General features: G+C 38.7%; 1 protein-coding gene across 5 annotated transcripts in view; it reads left to right on the top strand.

Moving 5' to 3' along the window:
• Window positions 1-21033, top strand: part of PARD3B (par-3 family cell polarity regulator beta) — a 369189-nt gene that overhangs the window by 263384 nt on the left and 84772 nt on the right. For 4 of the 5 annotated variants that reach the window (XM_085228738.1, XM_085228737.1, XM_085228735.1 and 1 more), the window contains 2 exons: window positions 11411-11521; window positions 13414-13455. In XM_085228738.1, coding sequence (XP_085084864.1) covers window positions 11411-11521; window positions 13414-13455 — 153 coding nt within the window. The remainder of the gene's footprint in view (window positions 1-11410; window positions 11522-13413; window positions 13456-21033) is intronic. The other variant, XM_085228736.1, reaches the window with a different exon arrangement.

Below are 21033 nucleotides of genomic sequence, written 5' to 3'. Positions count from 1 at the left end.
ACATCAAATAACGAATGGTGTAGAGTTAATAAATTAAGCACTCTTCACTCTTTCTTATAAAAGAAGACTAATGATACAGCTAAAGAAATAGAAATGTGGATGCTTAAGTTATTTTACAGTCAGATCTCTAGTTTGTTTTACAGGTGAAATACTTTAGGTTGAACATAATTCATCAGCTGTGAGTGTTTGTGGTAAAATTTGTTAACATATTGCTGTGGGGGTGTTTTATGCAGGAAATTTTGGAGCCCGAAGCCAAAACATGTTTGTTCCATAAGTGAAGTGTGGTTTCTCCTCATACCTGCTTGTGAAGGTGATTTTTAAAGAGTAAGTCAGCAAGAAGTAGAAGAAATACATGTGATCAGTTACAGTTAATGATGAATAAGCATAATGCTCATTATAATGAATAATGATTGTGTTCAATTCATGAATTTGAAGTAAGCCAAAGTTTTCCCTACAAATCCTGTGGTGGACAAAGGCCGTTAACCATCGCATTCGGGAAAACTGTGGTTGAATCAGGCACAGTTTGGAAACAAGAAAGTACTAAATCCATTTATTGATATTGATACCCTAAAGGAACATACCTTTAGAAACATGGTTTTGTTATTTATACAGTGATACTGTTTCCTTGTGGCATTCCTTGTGGTGTAAGATTGAATGAAGTGATTGACAGATTTGAATTGTGTTCTTTGGCCTCCTATGATGTTACAGGCTTTGAATTAACATTTGTTTTATCAGCCGTAATTAAGTTCGTTTTTCAGACTTTTTGTGCTGAGATGAAGTGTAGAATTTTTTTGGTAGGATATCTGTGCTCATTTGGGACATGAGGTAAAATTAGCAGCAGTTTTTTAGAATTACAAATAACTGAACGAATGAATATAACTTTGTAACACGGGGATGTGGAGTGACTGAGAAAAAAAGCTGAGCTTTTGTGTGATGAACAAAGCATTGCTGTATCTAAATAAGAAAGCAGAGGAATAGATTTTTCCCTACGTTTTCACACAAAAACTAACAGGCTGGTAATATAAACATTAATAACAATTCTTCTAAAAATAGCTTATGTACATCTGTGGCAGAGAATCAGTGTGTGAAAGTCAAGAAATGTGCAAGGAGGAAAAAGGTTTGGGGAATATTTTTAGGAGATTTAATGTTGTTTAATTTTAGAGGTAAATAGTTGTAATAGCAAAATAAAAATACTTTGCAGTTTTGAAGCACTGTTCTACCAATTTTCTCTGAATTTATCCAGTAAAATGTATTTCTCTGCTCCAGATTTACTACTTTTAAGGTTCAAGAAACAACAGTGATTGCCATGCCTTTACTAAAACCTTATAAAGAAAGTTTCTGGCACATAGTTCATGAGCAATCTATTCAAAGCATATACCACAGAGCTCTGTGGTTCACATAATTGACTAAAAATTTCACTTTCTTGATTCTCATATTTATTCTCTCTATATTAGTGGCAAAGAGGAAAAGTTTTTATTAAATTTAGTCCAGTTTCCTAGGCTGATGAGAGAGTAAATTGTTTAGTAACTGGATGACGCCTTCCCTCTCGCACCTTTGTCTTTCAGCTATCAGAGCCAATTATGAGTTTGGTGGAGTTCTTTGGTTTTTCCTGTATTTGCATGAAATTATCAGTGGAGTTCTAAAGGACTGGCAGTTTGCTGACTTGCTCACTTTGTCACACATGTGGTGTGTAGGGACATGGTGTAGTGGTGGACTTGGTAGCGTTAGGTTGGTGGTTGGCTTGTTGATATTAACTGGTTCTATGATTCTGTGATCTGGGATTACCTCTCTGAAAATAACTGATAACCAAAAGCCCTAATATACTGAGAGCTGAAAATACTGTAGGTTATTCTTTTCAAAGTTTCAAATTAGCAATAACTAATCAGTTTGATTTCTAGTAACTCTCTGCAAAATCCCGAAAAATGTAGTTGCAAACGGTAGGTTGAAGTTCATCTTCCCTGAATGTCCCTACTTCCCAGCTCCCATTTCTGACATTTTGCTTTGTGTCAGTTTTGTTGTACTGAGGAGAGCAGGGAAGGACTTCCTCTAGAGATTCGTGGCACAGGTTTTTTGCTTAATTAACTGTAGAGAGGGCTGTCTGAGTGACAGACAGAGCCTTCTTCAGTCCCCAAGTGAGTGGTGTTAATTTCCCGCAAAATACTGGGAAACATATTCCCATCAGCATGTCCACACAGCTCTTATTGATGCTAATGAGAGCTGGGTGCTTGTATCAAAGGGGAAATTGCTATTTGTGTGCTAGGGTTGTACCCTAAATCAATAAACAATGGAATTGCATCTTCCACTGCTTTTTTTCTGGTGCTTCATCTTTCAGCAACTTCATTGGGTTTTTTTCTGTTGCTATAGTTATTCTAAGACAAATTTTCCTGAGCAAACCACAGAATAATCTGGTATCAGTTTTGTCAGTTTGCCATGTAGCATGTTTTAAAGGTGGGATTTCTGGGAAAATAGTTGAGAATTTTGGCAGGCCAGACAGGTTCTTCTCAGCTTGAACCCAAAGGTAACAGTGAATTTGTTTCATGTGGACAGCTGTTTTTCTGAAAGCTTCCTCACATGGTATAGAAGTGACTCCAGCCCCCTAATACAACATCAGAAACTTCTGCTACCATCCAAGACACTTAGAAGAATCACATTTACAGTTCTAATTGATGGCTGCTGTTTTGACAGGCACACAGATTTCTCCTCCCAATGGTCTCATGCAGTTGGCCTCCAGCAGACCTTACCATTAGCAGAATTCTACTGAAAAGAATATACAAGCTAATAATAAATCTGTAGGGAAGGGTGTTAACCACAAACTACTATGTCTAATTAGTAATGTACAATAGCCAAAGCCTTCCAGGGGAAGGGAAGTATTATTTATCAGAAGGACTGATTTTGACAGTTTAAAAATGCAAAAATATCTATTATTTATTACACCAAAACACATCTCTCAAAGTGTAGTATATGCAACTCTTCTTTTCTTTAGTCGTTGTTTTGAAAGTTACAGCTTTGTAAAAAATGTCAGCTATCATTTAGGCTGCAGGGCTGGAATTTGTGCTGCTTAAACCTTAAGTTCATTGTGTAATCAAAAAACAAGTCTTCTAGGGTTTTCTGTTTGCCTTTTCTGCCTCCCTTTTCAGTTCAACGTCTGTATCTCTTCCCCATACAAGCCTCCCTTTGAAAAAGGCTTTGAGTCTTTTCACTGTGTCCTACTCTGGTTCAGCATTTCTCAAGTCCTCTGAGCACTGCAGAGCTCAAATATAGCCTAATGCATCCTGCTGAGAAAGTGCTCAGGCTGTTTTTGGCAGCTCAGCTACTGTAACGATCTCTGCATCTCTACTGCATGTCACTGCACAGCATCTTGGAGGCAGGAGTGCTGTTTCCCAAGATGTGTTCCTTTCATGGAGCCTTCAGCAGAAATCTCCAGGTATTTCTGGAGTGTTTCTGGGGGTATTTCTGTAGCAGTGCAGCATGAGAATGGAGCAAGGAGTGGGGGGGAGAGTGAGTGAAGAGTGAAGAGAAAAAGGAAATAAGAAAAAGGAAACTTAAAGAGGATTGGGGAAATAGCAGAGGGGGAAAAGCACCTTAAACTGATAGAAAAACAAGGCAGCTTTACTGTAATTACAGCTCTGAGGTGATTAGTAGAGAAAGAGAATAGGTCCTCTTAACCTTAGCAAATCATTTTTACCCTTTATGCCTCAGTTTCTTAATTTGTAGGATGGGTATTATAATACGTGCTTAACATGAGTGGTTGTTAAAGTGGGGGCTGCATTCCCACTGAGGATGGAGCTTTCGTGAAGGCTAGGGTATTGTCTCACTCTAAACACAGAGTAGTCCTCTGTGTTACTGCTGTTTTTCAAGTGCTGTGTTTTCCTGGAGAGCTTGTTGGAACCTGCAATGAGCAGTTTCACTTCATGAAAGTCCAATAAGCTCCAGCAAATCCCCCCTGTGGCACATAAGGAGAGGGAAGTAGGCAGTATGGTTGAGAAGGTGAGTGCTGCTGTTGTGAGATAATTAGCAAGTCTGACACTTGGTAGTATCATGGCTCTGAGTGCTAACGGGGCAGGTTTTAGTTTTGTTTTGCAAATGCCGTGTATTTAATTTGACTCTTGCATTTTGTATCTGCAGTTCTGAGAATGTCACAGTGTCGAGCTTTTTCTGTAGCCAAAAGGGCCTGGGAAACAATTTTGTAGAGCGAGTGTAGATTCTCTCCTAGTGCCTCAGTGGCTGACATACAGCAGCAAATAATGCAGCAAATATCATGAGAGTTGTGATAGAAGAAAATGAAAAGTTCTTCACCTTGTAAACACATATATAATGTACATACATGTGTAGCTGATACATTAGTGAGTTCTGGGGCTCTATCATTAGCAGTAGGGAAAAGAGGTACAGAGCAGACGAGGAAATAGCTGAAGCAGAAAAGGGGGGGGAAAAAAAAGAAAAAAAAAAAGCTTTCTTTTGCTCACTTCAGTTGGTCTTTTCCCTGTCCCATTTCCAAGTGTTTCTCAGTTACCCGCTGTGGCTGGAGGGGCTGGTGTGACACTGAGGGATGTTGGCTCTCTCTGGACTCTGCAGAATTTCCACACACACATCTGAGAAAACCACAAAGTCAGCAAGGAGTCCCAGAGGGGCAGCTGGCAGCGCCTGCAGACTGCACAGGGAATCTCTGTCTCCTACTTTCTGTCTTATTGACTGAACCTCAAAGGAATAGGTTCAGTCAGAAACTGCATTTATCTTTTTCCTGCATGACAGAGGATAACAAATTCCTGGAAAAAATTAATAACTGACCTAAGTGCCTGCTTCTTTTTCTTTTTTCCTCGGTGTGGAGATGAGAAAATGGGAATTAAGAAAGCAAAGTGAAGGGAGAAGACCTTAATACCCTGAGGTTTTTCTCTTCTCTTTGAGCACAGTTACCGACCTAAGGCATGGGTGTGATTATCCTGTTCTCCTTGTGTTGGCATTTGTGGATTCCGTATGTTTCTGTGCACTCTTTGGGAGAGAACTAGAATTCATTTCAGAATACATTACTTTCCTGTAGGGTAGAACGAAGAGGAGGAAATGTCTAATGCTATATGAAAGCAGGGAAAAATAAGAATATATGGGAATAAAATCTTACTTGAGTAGAGGGCAATTACACAGTCTGGTGGACAAGCAGGTAGAGCTTGGTGCACTGTAAATCAACTTTTCCTTTTTATGGTCAAGCTGTAAATCATAGCTGTGTTATGTTACTGTACATATTTATTTCTTCATGTATGTGATAGAGGATGCAGTGTTCTTGTATTCGCTATCAGATGACCAAAGCATCATCCCACGAACAAGGAGAGAAAGCTGTCACTCAATGGAGTGACTTTCGCTGTCAGATAATATTAACTGAATAATAAACACTATCTCCAACACTTCAGACTACTTTACCATGTTTTCTAAAACCAAGTCTCTTGAAATATTAAAGATGAGCACTCAGGCTACCTTCTGTTGCCTGTATTTGCATAGGGGCTGATGAGTTACGCTGTGCTGTTGGTTCTGTAGATGAACCTTGTGGTTTTGCAGCAGCCACTTCTAACTCAAGTGGCTCAAATCATAGCGTACCATCATGTTCCTCACTTTTTAGGTGGATAGAGCCTTCGCTGGTAAGGATTTCTTAATGCCTATTTACCAGAAGGAGTTATAGTAACTAATTGTGGTGGCACCTACATAAATAAAGGGAAAGTTTCTCATTTAAAAAATGAGGATATAGGTCTTAAAGGTTTAGGGAAGATGATAGGTAAAGAAAAATTGGAGGGTTTATTTAGGTTGCCGGCCCTTACTCTGTACTTGTAGGTAGAACAATAATCTTTTGCATTTCATATGGGAAATTTCCAGTCATTTATCTGATACTGAAACAGGTGTTTGGGACAATGATACTGCCAATGAAGATTTTTTTTTTTTTATAATTGTCAACGTGGTTGGTTGTACTGAGGGTCATGGTTTAGTGGGAAATATTGGTGATAGATGGACAGTTGGACTGGATGATCTTAGAGGTCTTTTCTAACTTTGGTGATTCTATGATTATTTCGCTGTGAGGGTTTACAGCAATCAGTTTCTTCAGGTTTGGTGCTGGGAATTCTTTCATTAGCCCTAAAATCTGTAAACAATATGGTAATCCAAGCATTAATACAAATGTGGTTAGCTGTCCTTTTTTCAACTTTCTTTGGTTTTTACAGCTGATACCTGTGATTTATGTAATAAGTATTGCATGTAAGGATATGTATTAAAGGCAGATCCATATTGTAGCAGAGTTCATTGCAAGATTATTTTTCTCTTAGCAAAACTTAGTGGGAAAAATGATTGCACTGTTGATTTATTTTGAATGAACTCCTGGAAGGCTTGCTAAGTATGCCATGTGGAAAGCTCCATGAAATGCTGAGGGTTAATATTCTCTGCTATTAATTTCAAATTCCAGATAAATACGGTTTCAGCTTTGATCCTATCTGCACTAATTCTTTGTCACTGTACTAATTAATTCAGCATGCTGGAGAAAAGATGCTAATTTGGGCATCAAAGAAATAAACGGGTTGGAGGAGGAGGTTGTGTTTAATGAGAATTGTTAAAAAGATCACTGTTACTCCCATTAGATTGGATCTGGAAGCTCAGTCATTTTAGTCTAGTCTCCTGCAGCTTGATACTGTAAATTTAAAAAAAAAAAAAAAAAAAAAAAAGCTACTTAGTTTAATGTTGACATAACAAAACAGGAGCAACAAAATATTAGCATGTGGGCAAGGAGGAGGTCTTGCTGCAGTAGGTCTTTTGCTGGGGCTGAAGATACGTTGCCGTGGCTGAAGACACCATGGAGGGTACGGGATGTAGTCAATGGCAGTGGGACAAGGAGAAGAGACGCACATCTGTCCCTGGCACAGAGCTGCCCCTCTGACAGAGGTTTACCTCAGGGAGGTGCTGCCATCTTCTTGGATACTGGTGCAGGTTTGAACAGTGTTGCCCAGCCCTTGCCATGTGTGCTCTGTTCTTGGAATCACAGCCTTTACTCAAACGTACTCTCATCTCTCTGTATTTGTTTCAGCTGTTGCAAAGCTCTCAGTCCTAGCAGTGTAAGACGCAATTGCATGCTTCTGTCCAATAAGTAAACATTTAATAATAAACCTTTTAGGTATTTAGAGAGCCACTACAAACGTAAAAGATGTATTTCATTAATGCTGCTATTAACATAAATTTAAAATGAACCTGGTCTGTAATCACAAATGAGTTCTAACTCACTAAGGATCTTTACAGCAGTGTTTAATACTCTGTAAAAGTGTATGTATGAAAGAGATTAATCAAAGCACAGCACTGCTTCTAGAGCATTTCTTCTGCTGTAAAGCAGAATGATAAAATAACTTAAAACACACGGCTATAGTGGTAGTTAATAAGCTTTTTATAGTCCCTGTGTGGACCTGAAAATCATACCTTATTAGTATCTTTATCTTTCTTGCTCACTCATTCATTCTTACTAATATTTAAATTTAATTTTAAGGGTTATTTCTAGTTTCATAAGGGAGCTGCTTTAATAATCACAGCATTTTTCCCCATTTGCTGTGAAATGACTAGGAGCCAGAGCTTTTATTACATGTACTTTACAAATCAGTCTGTTTTTTTACAGATCACTTCTGGACATGTCAAGAGTTTGACACTGTTAGGCTGTGTATCTTGCTTGACTGTGTCATATGCCCTCTGCCCTCTTGAATTATTTGTCTGCAGATGTTTGCAATTCCATGATGTACCATGTTAGCTGCAGTGACACCTACTGATCTAAGGCAACTGAATTAACTAAGAAATCCAAGTTGCTGACTTTAGTCTGCAAGTTGCTTAGGGTTCTACCCAACAGATGTTTCTCCTGCTTAGAAGTCCAGGATTTCACAGACCTGCCTGCACTTTAATCCTTGAAGCAAATATCAATACGTTTGAGATCTGGAAGCTCCCAGCTCCACATGGAAATGAAGTGTTGCCATGACCACAGCTTTAGGTCTTGCATGTAAGACGTTTATCCCAAATATAACAGAGCAGGCCTAGAGAAGGCTTGTTTTAACTTTTAACCACTGGAATAGGGATAAAAGCCTTGAATTGAAGCATACATTAGCCTTTATACTGTAGCCAATTCAATGGTAATAAATACTGCAAGATGATGATGTACTTGGTATTCAGAGACTTCATTCATTTACTGTTTCTAAGAGGAAAATGTTAGTTATTTGCAGAACACCCATATTCCTCTTGGAAATTCAAAGAAATAGGATAATCCCTCACTGTGCTATAGCGTGTTCTCAGCTGTTGCATATGGGCTTTTCCCATAAGGATGTATCATCACTCTGAGATCTGATCACTTAAAGAAAATTCCTTTATACTTTCGTTTACAGGACTGCGCTCTGAGCAGTTGGAATATTAATTTTCTCAACTGGAAAGTATGCTTGGGCCATTAGGCTTTCACTTCTTTCACAGTACTTCCCAGGCATTTACAGTGGGTAATCAGAGAACTGGGACAGTCTTTCAAGCAAACTGGAAAGTAACAGATGTATTTCTTTTTGGTCATTACAATTGCAAGTGGATTCATTTGGCATAAATTGGTTATAGATAGATATAGAGTAGGAGGGTGCAACCGATCCATTTGTTTCACGTCTTCTTAATGTATTTCACCATTTACACACAAGATTTTAAGAATAACAATTCTGACAATAAAGAGAATTCTGCTGTGTTGAGCATAGCAAACCAGATCTTTTAAAAATTTATGTGCCATATATCTTTTCATTAATGTTTTTATGCTTCTGTCAATAGTATTACTATAAAAGGCATATTTTACCAGAATCCAATTATTTGTTGCCTGGAGAACTGGAAACTTAAAGTCTTAAAGCCATTCAGTTCTCATAGAATTTTAATATGAATTTGATTAATTCCTTAGTATAATTTTGACAATAGATTTTATCCTGTCCTTGTTAAATTCAGTAGTGGGCCTCTCACTCATTTCAGTGAGAACAAGATTAAACCCAGTTGGGCAGCAAGTACCTGTTTTGTTCTGGATTTTTTTGTTTGTTTGTTTGTTTTTTTGGTCCTATAAGCACTAGAGAACCATTAAGCCTGTAGTGCAGAAAACCAAGCAAAATTACAATCAGTGGAAGTTAATTTTATCATCAGAAGCCCATGGCAATTAGAATACATTGGTAACCAGACCATAAATTTTAGGACAGGGTGCATAAATTCAGACAAAGATTGTATTTTTGTGTCTGTGTGGCTTAATGCTTTCTACTCTATATTGCTTTTCTTTAGTGTTAAACTTTTGCTCCTCTCATTCTTTAATGTTTGTGCAAGATCTTTGTTGGGCTGAAAAACATATTACAGTAATAATAAAAAGCAGTGGATTTTTATGATGTAGCAACATGAAAAAGAAGCCAAAAATATGAACATTTCTTTAGCCTAGAGCTGTATGTTGCATACTTAGTGTAACAGGTAAAAATTGTAAGTCTTCACAAATCCCATGTGAAGTCAAAAAAAGGAAAAAAAAAACAAAAACAAATGCCAAAACCAAACAACAACAACAAAAAACTACACACCTTAAGACAACAAATCAGAGTTTTTTCCATCAAGACCAGCTCACTACTTCTGATTTACAATTAAAGTGGAATTTGCCAATTTATGAGAGAGCAGCTCTACCAGCAGATAGCATTATTTTTGCAGAGAGTTGTCATATTAGCAGTTATTACAATCAAGATTTTTACTTTGTCTTATTTAAAATGTATTTATTTCCTTTGTAAGGAAGAAGTTAGCCCCTTCCCTTGAAAGAGAAGCATGTTGAACTTTTCTTTTTGTTCCATTTCTCCTGAGTATGCAACATATTCAACTCCAGCTTCCTGCAGCAATATGGTATGCCCAAGAATAATGTTTTCAAAATCAATACATGCAGTCAAATATCAGACTCCACAAAACTGTAATTGAAACAGTGGGAGAAAGGTAATCAGACTGAATATATACTAAGTACGAGAGTTGGATTATGACCAAGTTGCTTTTCTTGAGAAAACTGCCATGAGACATTCCCAGCGTATGCTAGCACTCAAAAGCAGGGTGCCTTGAGCCATTTGTTGTTCAACTGGCTGGTGTCATCGTTCCCTTTGTAACCAAGTTCTCACTGTGTGGAAGACTTACTGCAGAGTCCATGCGAGCTTCATTTGCTCATAAGCTCATAATTATTAAGTTCAATAAATGTTGGGATTGTAAACTTATAAGCCCGATAACAGAGTATTTGCAAGATTTCTGCTTTGGTCAAAGGAGAAACCTGAAGTCAGTGGTTTACAACTGAAGTATATGCACAGTTGTTCTGCTCTTCCACTTGAGGCAACTTAGGATGACATGGAGAAAATGCGGAAAGGAAAAATCACCAAGGCAATAGTGCAGAAGAGTTTGTAATTTTCAGTCAGAGTAATTAGTTTGCAATATGGTATATTTCATAAAGAAGTAGTTACTTTTTTGTACGTTACTGTCATTCGTGTACATGAAAAAACACATTGATTTGCATGGGAAGACGGTGATCATTTATTTACCTATTGAATGGAGAATTACAAACTAGAGAAGAGGAAGGGAGGCTTTTATAGTTTTTGACCCATAATTCACGAGCATATCTGGCATACCTGACCTCAGCATTCTGCCTACCTCTATCAGAAATGAAATGTGGCTCTCCAGTTTAGTCACCATTTATGGACTGCATAATGCAGACTGATATGTTATGCATATCTATACAGCGTGTAAAACAGTAGGACCCCTGAACTGACTGGGGTCTCTGGAGGAGTTTGACGGCATAAATATTAAATGATAGTACGTTACAGGCAGAATGAAAAACCCAGTATTTTTAAAAGAGCTCATATGGACTGTCTCATTTTGTAGTTTCAGAACATAGCAAGATTTTATTCTTTCTGATTGCAAGCTTATTTAAACAAAGAACAAATCTTTAAATTAAGACCAGATATGATTTAAGAGACAATAGATACTATAAGAGCAAGACATGCAGTCTAGTCTGGGTTACAGTACTGTAGTCTTTGCAGATTACTTCAAGAGCTGTGGTGTGGTAAGAAGAACCTTCAGCTACATTAAAATGTGCACTGATGACAGTCCAGCCCCTACTACAATGCTTTGCATTTCAGGTTTGTTGGGCTTTACTACTTTCTCTTTCAAACAGCATCTTTAAACATTTCAGAGACCAAATCAATGTGTAACTAGATCTACCTAATGTACATAGCCTATTTAAAATTGGTAACTTCTTTTGCAGCATGGGGTCTGGGATTGACCGAGATAAAAGCTCTCAGTGTCGTGATTGCCTAAAATTTCTGTGTTTTATGTTAGATAAGTACTGTTTTTTCTTCTGGTAATTACTTCCTCCTGACTTCTTCCTTGATATTTTAAACAGATTTGGAAAGAAAAAAGAAGATAAAAGTGGAAAAGCAGATCAGAAAGGGAATCCAAAGCATGACATACTTAAAGAAGAGGATCTAGAGAAAATGAAAGATGAACGTGAAAGGTGAGTAAATGATCACAGCATCTTAGTTCATCAGAAGAAAAACTTCAAAGCAAGGACTGCCTGAAGTAAATGGTCAGACAGGCAGCCTGACCAGAGAAGTCCTAGACTGTGCCCACTTGGAGACAGGTCCTGGCAGTGAATGTTGTTAGGCTGTTCTCCTGGCTGAGTTAGGGTGCTGTATTATGAGAGCCTGCCTTCCTGCTCTAACTTCTCTGCACTTCACTGTGTAACTGCTATTCAGAACTTAACTTCTGCTAAGTTAGTCAAGGTGAGTTCCTTCAAAATCTGTTTCACTTCTGGCCAAGCTTCAGATCAGCAGACTTGCACATTTTTCTGTATTTCTCTAAAGCAAGAAACTCCTACTTTCTTCCCTGGCAGCCTCTGCTGTTTTCCAGTACACCAGACCTTTTAGCTTCAGCCAGCTGTACCACTATATGGTAGTTTTTGTACTTAAGAATGTTCTTGTCTACACAAGAGTTTGCTGGTTAGCCTTGTGTTGCAGAAGTATCTAGTCAGCAAATGCTGAGTAGGCAGACAACAGGAAGAAAGCATGTCTAAATAGTTAGTCAGTCTTGAAGAGTCAGCAGCAGGGGGTCTGCAAGCAATCAGGGAGTGGGGGAGGGTATGCTGGACAAGACAAGAAGCTGAGGTTCATAGGCATCACTTGGCCACCAGTAGTGAGATGCAGTAAATCTGAAGTAAAGTTCCATTGCTGAAATACAAGGAACTACTGATGTGAATAAGACCAGTTCTCTGTCTTTTTCATAAAAGGTTCCCTTTTAATGCCCAATTTTACCAGCTTTGTTACCTTTCAAGGCAGAGAATGTTTAATTTTCTCCTTCTGCACATCTGCCCGTATCTGGGATAGTTTGTAAGTGCTCTCAAGGCTTACTAAGACTCTAATTCGTGCAGGTGCCCTTCATGACATGCCAGTGAGGGTCATTGCTCCCCTCTGATGGCTGCTGTCAGAAAAGTTAAAGAGCCCATACTTGCTGGCTTTAAACAGGTTTTTGCAGTTGCTGTAAAACTCTTGAAGCTGTACTATTATGTGTTGTCAGTGCATAGGGAAAGCTGTCAGAGGTGTCTTTGAACACTGGAGAATCCTCACTGGAGAATCCTGTTCCTAGGAGATGAGCAGATGTAGTTCATTTTGAGAGACAAAATCTTTTCTCACAGTACGGATGAGCACACTGCCCAGCCTTTGTGGTGCTGGCCAGTGCACAGGGAAAAGGTATCCTGCTTTCATTTGAGTCATGCAGTGCATGGTCAGCTGTGTGAGTGGATTGATAGTTAATGGAGTTAAAAAGAAAAAATAAATCTAAGCCCCAACCCGTGAAGTCTGCTGCTAAGATTTGTTCTACTCATTTTAAAAGGTAATAAGGTATCCGGTTGCTACGGTGCTTCTACTGTATACGCTTAGCCAGTATTTTAAGTATTTGCTTCATCTGAGCTAAGTAATGTCAGAAAAAACTTTGTACCATTTCTTTTTAAATTTCTATATTACTTCCTCGATTTTCCTAGATTGATGAGTGCCTTTATTTTAAACTGCTGACTCCCAATTTGGCTACTGGCAATTTGAGAGGTATGCGTCCTTCATTTTAAAGAAGCCAGTGTCTTTTATTAGGATCCTGGCAAGCTAAGAAGCATGTATCCCATCTGTTAAAGGGCCAGCGTCATTTAGTAAAATGTTGGCAGGCTGCAAGGAATGAACCCTTCTGTCTAGAGGTTTAACGTTCCAATTGGACATGAGATAATTGTTCTTAATATTTCTTCAGGATTCTGTGGAATTTTTTTAAATTACAGTCGTTGATTGACAGTAACTTGGTAAGACTACATTAGAAACTGGCAGCTGAGTGTCTTCATCATTCTGGTTTCTCTGGTAATGATTTCAGCTTTGACCTGGAAGATTTTACGACTGAAATGGAGAACAGCAGGTGTGTTGAGAAGTGGATGAACCGAGATGGTATTTTTAACCCACTTATTTGACTCTTCTTCCATAATGCACAAAAATAGAGATATACCCTAATTTCTATCAGGTAATATAACTTTCATGTGGTTTGAGGATTAAAATTAAAAAAAAATAATAAAATGAAGAGGAGTGTTGGAAATTTCCTTACTTTAGCCCCAAAGCTATGCAACGTGTGCTATAAAAATAAGCAAGTCACTTCAACTCCCTAAATGAAATAAGAGCATAGTTATATTATATAGATGCCCACATAAAAGTATTTATGGACTGAGTCTTGAACCCTTCTTGAATCTTTTGTAAGGCATGGGAAGCTATCTTTGCTAGAAGAAAGTTACATAAGGTAGCCAGTTCTCATATATGGGTAAGAACGAGCAGGGAAGTGATGATCCCTCTGCACTCAAGCCCAGAGGGGTAAGGCTGAACCTCGAGCACTGTGTTCAGTTTTGGGCCTCTCATTACAAGAAAGATACTGAGGCCCTGGAGCTTGTTCAAAGAAGTGCAGCAAAGCTGGTGAGGGGTTTGGAGCACAGGCCTTATGAGGAGTGGCTGAGGGGACTGGGACTGTTCAGTCTGGAAAAGATGAGGCTTGAGAGACCTTATCACTCACTACAGTGACCTGAAAGGAGATTGTGGTGAGGTGGGGATTGGTCACTTCTTCCATGCAACTAGCAGTAGGATGAGAGGGAATGGCCTCAAGTTGCACCAGGGGAGATTTATGTTGGACATTGGGGAATACTTCTCCAAGGAATTAGTCAGGTGCTGGAACGGGCTGCCCAGAAAAGTGGTGGAGTCACTGACTCTGGAGTGTTCAGGAAATATGTGGATGTTGTATTGAGGGACATGGTTTAGTGAGAAATATTGGTGATAGGTGGACAGTTGGATTGGGTGATATTGGAGGCTTTTTCCAACCTTGGTGATTCTCTGATTCTATGAACTGTTTGAGTAAAATCAGGGAATGGGAACATTATGTGTCTTAAATATAATTCAGACTTTTTGCTTTGTTGTTAACTATTCAACTAGTGATGATAAGTCAGTAGACAAGTTTTATAGCTCTACCTCAAGATTTAATAATTCTATAATGTAATTCAAATCCAAGATTTTAATGCACATATTGGCAAAGCAAACCTTGCAGCACATCCACACCATAGATCTTTCTGCTTCTGTGACTTCACTAGCTGCAGTTCTGCATACTTGGTCTCATCTTTACAAAACCAACCTTTGCTGAATTTTGCTAGAGAATTGTCTATTTTCAAATAAGTTATATGTTAAAACTACAAGGAGCATAGTAGTATAACAAATGGGCTACAGAAACATTGGTAGAAATGCAGCTTGTTTTGTCCCCTACTGCCTGCAAACAAATCTTTATTTAAAATACAAATTGCTTTTCTAACATTCAACCTTTTTAGAGTTCATTTAAACACATATCTAATTTTACTTTTTCAAGATTAGCTGAGTAATCTTTGTTCAGATACTCCATCTATTTACTACAGTTTTAAAGTTACTTTGCTTAAACTTCAGTTTTCTTAAATGCTGACTGCATAAATATTTCAGAATTTGTCATACTAGGACATACTTAAGATTTTTCATCTGACAATTTTTTTTAGAGACTGAGCTGTCCATTTTTGGACACTAGTGGAAGTGGTCAGAGTAATTGATTTCTGGGCTGGGTGTGACAGGATTAATGATCAAGCGTGTTTCAGCATCTTAGCAGCTGTGGAGCTTGCATGGTTTTGGAGGTTGGTTTTACATTCACTATATGCTTGGCAGATCTCCAAAAAACAGAATACTGTTCCAAGATCTCAGCTGAGAAATATTTTTCAAAAGGAAGTACTATTTTCGGCTTACGGGAGTAGATCATCTCTCAGAGTTTTGGGAAGGTTTTTTTGTTTGGTACTGTATAGATAACAATAATATCTCATGGAATTCTAGGGAGAGGCCTGACATAATTTTCTGTTTTCTTGGATGAAGCTTTGTTCCAGACACTTTGACAAGATTTACAGACATGCAGAAATGTCAGATTTGATCACTACATGATTTTGTATTGGCTGTGTGGTACAAACCCAGTGACTCTGTCTTTGACAGGAAGCATCAGATCTTATGTAGGTGAGCTGCAGAAACATAAGTCCATCATGCTCAGAGTAGGCTGGATTTAATGCTTGCACATGCAGTGTACCATTCTTTCTCTATGCAACAAGTCTGACACATCCAGAATGTGTTAGAGCTAGTAGGCGTATGCAGACAGAGCATACAGCACTTATTCTCTAGTGCAGATGCTTCTCAGAAGGACTGGACTTGCTGCACATTCGTCCACACCATAGGTTTGCTTGGACAACCTTTTATGGGCCACCAAGTTTCAGATTTGAACCTAAGAAAGTTAAAGTTAATTGAGTATTTCTGCAGCCTAGCAATTCGTATTTCTTTTTCACATTTTCTGATTCTCACTTCTCAGCACAGCTCTCTGTACTGCCTTTTAGCTGCACTTCTCTGGAGCAGCTCTGCATCCTGTGCTAAAAATACTGCCATCATTATCATCATTATTTTTTACTGCTTTTTTTACTGCTTGTATTCCTTAGCAATCCCAACCAAGATGAAGGTCTCATTGTGCTCCTTGCTGTTAGGGAACCTTGTGCCTGACCCTGTGAACATACATTTGAAGTAGCAGAGACAAAATCTGGCGGAAAAAATGTGTCCCTGGAGTGGGAATCTGATGTGCAGGCAGCGCAGCTGCTTGTCCAGGTTCCTAAAAAGTCCCTGTCAAGCCAGGAATTTGTTCCAGACCTCAGCCCCAGGCCTTTCATTGCAAAGGCAGTACTTTATTATATTACTGCTACTTCTACAGGCTACAAGTGGTTAAATGGAATTTAGGATGTTAGGCATTCCTTGTTTAGTAATAGTTTTATCTGTGTCCAATTGAATATGAAGTCAGCACCTCCTCTGAATTTCACAGTTTTCTCCTCCTCTCCGTACCTCCCTCAGCTTTTCCCTGTGCCACAGCAGTGCAGTAACACTGAAACTTTACCAGAAAAAGTCAGAACTTCATGGAACAGGTAGTTTAGGAGGACTGACTTGATGTGTGATACAGTTCTTTGAAGTGGTGGTTTGTCCTCCCTGACACTGGTCAAGTGCTTCCTTGGACTGAGGCCCTATTTTAAATAAACTCATTATTTTGTTCATGCTTCAAAGAGTTTGGCTGTAATAAAGCATGTGCTCCAAAGGTCTAGAATCTGCCCATAAAAGGGAAAAGCAAATGCTATGCCTGTGGTTTATTTCGATCAAGCTGACTCAAATCTGTATTTTTAGTGTGTTTCGTATAAATTACTCAGAATCTATCATTTTAACAACAAGATGTTCTCCACATTATTAAACACTGGAAGAGTTCCCCTTTTTTCTTTCCTTCCAAGCAAGATTTGGAGTTGCTTTTAAGTTTTACAAAGTCTGAAAATCATTGTAAAACAAGCAGGAAAAATATATTAGGCAGTTGAGTTTTTATACGTAATAATTTGTTTGCCTTTCAAATGCAAATAAAGTGACTATAAATTGAAATAGAAGTTTTTTTTTTCTTGTGTAAGATTATTTTGCTGGAACAGTCCTGCTGAGACCGAAGTCTCTCTTCCAGCAGAGTTGAACATTTCTTTCACATTAGAATAAAATGTCACAAAATAAGGCACCTTACTGAACACGAGGTGATTATAATAAGAGCATATGCGTTGGTGAATGCAGAGGCACCCTGTGTAAAAAAATTATACTCTTGTTCACTGGTGTATTGGTGTAATGGTTTTGTTAATCGGTCTTGGTTTTGTACTCCATTATTGGAATTAATTGGGGAACTTTTTTACTAGTATTAGGTTGTTGCATGGAATGTTAGAGATGCAGGAGGAACATCTGGCCAAGACTTTCTGAATGTCTGAACTAAATGCTTAAGTTACAGAGCCTCTCAAGTTTGGGTAAAATTAAATGGTTCCAGTTTTTGTATTAAAGATTGAGTTTCCTTTACTTTTCGGAAACCTTCCAGAAATTGAAGAGAGCTTCTCTTGTCTTATCAGCTCCGGGGCTTGTTGCCTGTTCCCATAGTTAGAAAAATCAATACATATGTTTTTGATATTTGGCAAACAGAGATTTAATTTTGCAGCTGTAAGATCCCTGTACGAAGGGAATGCATCTTACAGAAACAAAAACATTTAGAGACCATTCCTATATGAGAGAATACTTGTGAGTGAAGCTCGTTCCATTTCTTTCTGTTAGCATTTGCTTCATTATATTTAATTACAAACAATTTGTGTGTTACTGGAAATGAAAATGGAAACAAGAATAGTTGCAGGCATGGCAGTGAGGTATAGAAGCCAAATTGTTTTGAATCAGAAGTTGAAACTCACAGCAACAGAAGTATGATTTTTAAATGAGTGGTACGTTGCAGGATGCACTCATAACACACAAATAGTTACCACCACCACGTCGTTTTTGTGCCCTGCGTTATAGACTTGCAAGGTCTGAAAGTATTATTATTGCTGCTTATAGTTCATTGTGATCTCTGATAAAGCGTTGGTAATTGCTGCTCGCACCATTCACCTCTGTGCTTAACCACGTGTTTTTGGGGCTCCTGAGCTTGTGCATCATTATTTATGAAGGGTTAATCCAACAAGGCGTATCTGTCCATTGAGAATGCCTGACTTTGCAGCACAGCTAGGTCCTGTGGTTTAGGCAAAATACACTGTTGGATGTGATCCCAGTTTTAATACTCCCAATTTATTATAACCATTGAACCCTGATCAGATCACGGATTGGATTGGATCCCAGTTTTTTAAATGTCCCAATTTATTGCTGGCTTGCAACCCTGATAAGAATACATATTTGATTAAAGCTTCAGTTTTCAAAAATTCCAGTTAATTACTTTTAGATTCTTATTAGATCATAGCCGTGTAGTATGGTATGTTGAAGTTATGAAAAAGTTAGTGGATGATGTTGCACAGGTCAAGGTCATAGTTTCATTTTGTGCTGACAGTATGAAGTTATCAGATTTCTGTTTATTACTGTGGCAACACTTGCACCGGACAGGAGGACAGATTAATCCCATCCCCATTGATTCTGAATGATTCTCATTTTAGATCTGCTGCTGCTCTGCATACCAGAACGTGTAATAAAAACCTACCACTGAACGCTAAGAGGCTGATGCGAGGTTATGAATAGCTGAGGTAGATGACTCTCACCTGCCTCTGACAGGTTGTGATGTGGCATTTAGAATAGAGGTTTGAGGTTTCTTTACTTGGCTAACCTACTGCTGGAGGACATTTGTCTGAAAACGTTAGCCTGAGTGGTGATCCCAGACTGTCCTACATCAAGTACATTGAGGACTGCAAAATGGCACATGAAATCAGTCTTTTTCTCCAACTGTCACAATACTATTCCAGGTATAGGAAACTGCTGGATATAGCATTTCCAGATGTCAAAGCCATGCCTTCTAAATTACACCCAAAGTCTCATCCTAGTGTCCTTGGCTTGCCCTTCACTGGGGCACTGCTTTCCCTTTGCTCCAGAGACCGCATCCTACCAGCTGTGCCCACCTGACAGAAGGCTCAGCAGCAGCAGTCTGCCTCGCTCCTGAAGAAACACACCAGTGTGGGGCTTTTCTTTATGGGTGGGGTTTGATGACTTGATGTTTTTAAACATGATACTGTGAAACAGAGATACAGCTGTTTGAAATACCATGAATACAGTAAAACTGGTGGGTGTACTAGCCAGTTACACTGGTGTACTACCAGTTTCTGGTAACAGAAAGGTTTCTGGGAGGCAGATCACTTTGGCCTAGGGAATTCTGTGATGCAGTACCGAATGTAGGTCAGTTCCTGGCCTACCCCAAAATCAATAAGGGCTTAAGAATGACTTGGAAGCTGCATTTCATGCCTTGCCTTCTATTTGTGATTTATGAGTCTATCATGACAGTCTTTGGCAAGCACTTTGAAGTAATGCCACAACACAGAATTCCTGTTCTTGGATTCCCTTACCAGCAGGAAGAAAAAAAAGAAGAGATTACAACTCATAGGGATGGAGAGACAGACAGGAAATCTGGGTGTGTAATTCTCCATAGCAAACAAACCAAAATTATTAAGAATCTTGAAGCTTTCTCTTCTGGGTCAAAGCTGGGTTTTGCTGTCTAGTCCAAGACTGTTTATTAGAAACAACCTGTGAAGCCCAGACTGACAGACAGGGAATGTTCCTCTTCTTGAACAGGGAGATTCTGTTCAGTGGTTTCCAGGTTTGGTGTTGTAAGTACAGAATAAAGAAATGTACCAGAGATATGCTATTGTGTGGAGCTAGGTTTCCTTCTTCTACCACTAAGATTTAATTCAAAAGGAAGCAGGTTGTGCAAATGCATGAAGTCTTGTTAAAGACAGAGGCCTGGGGACTTGGAAGGTGCTGGTCATGCTTCTGGGTCTGTTGTCAGCTATGTTACTGCATGTGGTTTTGGATGCTGGGCTCTCGTGGTACATCAAATCAACATTTTGTCTCCTGGTGGGCGTTACAGTATCTTGTGTATCATAGTGGTATTTTTCTTAACACTAGTGTTAACAGGTCACAAGGTTTTTGATACCTACTGCAGCAATTGCTGGGCCTGAGCTAGTCATGGCAGTGGATAAATTCGCAGACCAATGTCTCTCATTCCATCTTCCCATAGTTCTTCTGAGAGTATAACGCTCACTGCTTATCTGTGGAATGTCACTGAAATGACTTGCTTGATGGTCATGGAAGTAACTGTGGCTTTGAGTGCAATTGGTATTGTTTCCATTCCTGACATTGCTTATATTTTGGTCATTGGAAACAAAATCAAGACGTGCTTTCTAGCAAAAAAATCTGTTTTTTGATTCTATTTTTATAATTATTTGTTCTAGTAAAAAAGATAATATCATTAAAATGGACGGGAAGCAAACGCACAGAATGGAAACATGGAAATCTCTTAAAAAGAAAACAGATTACCATAAGATAAATCTATCTGTAGTATTCTTGATTATTTTCCTGGTCAAGGCATAGAAAGTATTCCATGTCTATCTTCCCTACCTCATTTTCTCCTATATTTTAAGTACATTATATTGCTACAGTATTAAAAATAAATTAATTAGGTTAAAAATCCATCTTTTTCCCCAGAGAATGTGATCCCTTGAGATGCATTTCTTATACACCTCTTCAGCATGTTGAAGCTTAATGTAGCCTCATATGCATTTCTGCTTGAATTTTTGATTACTGGGGAGAAAAGAACGTGACATAGATCTAAAGCCAGCTGGCTTAGGTGTCAGTAGTGGTGTGTGGCTTAGTGATTTGTGTGGTTGAAGCTGAACTCTGTGCTAGTCCCTGCGTCATCACATCCTCCTTATAAGTTAATTTTATGTACTAGATTTGAGCTCATGAGGACATGTTGCAGTCCCATGTGATTTGAGGACCGCGAATTAGCATTGATCCCATGAAGTAATAGGCTACATACGGGTGAGTCAATTGAGAACAGAAGGTAGTGGGTAGGTTCTGGGGTTGGCAAACATGAATCCGCATTAAAATTCAC

Source organism: Meleagris gallopavo, chromosome 7, assembly GCF_905368555.1.
Source record: "Meleagris gallopavo chromosome 7, MGAL_WU_HG_1.1, whole genome shotgun sequence".
Lineage (NCBI taxonomy): Eukaryota > Metazoa > Chordata > Aves > Galliformes > Phasianidae > Meleagris > Meleagris gallopavo.
The sequence above is the reverse complement of the archived record's forward strand: the minus strand, read 5'-3'. Positions and strand labels throughout refer to the sequence as shown.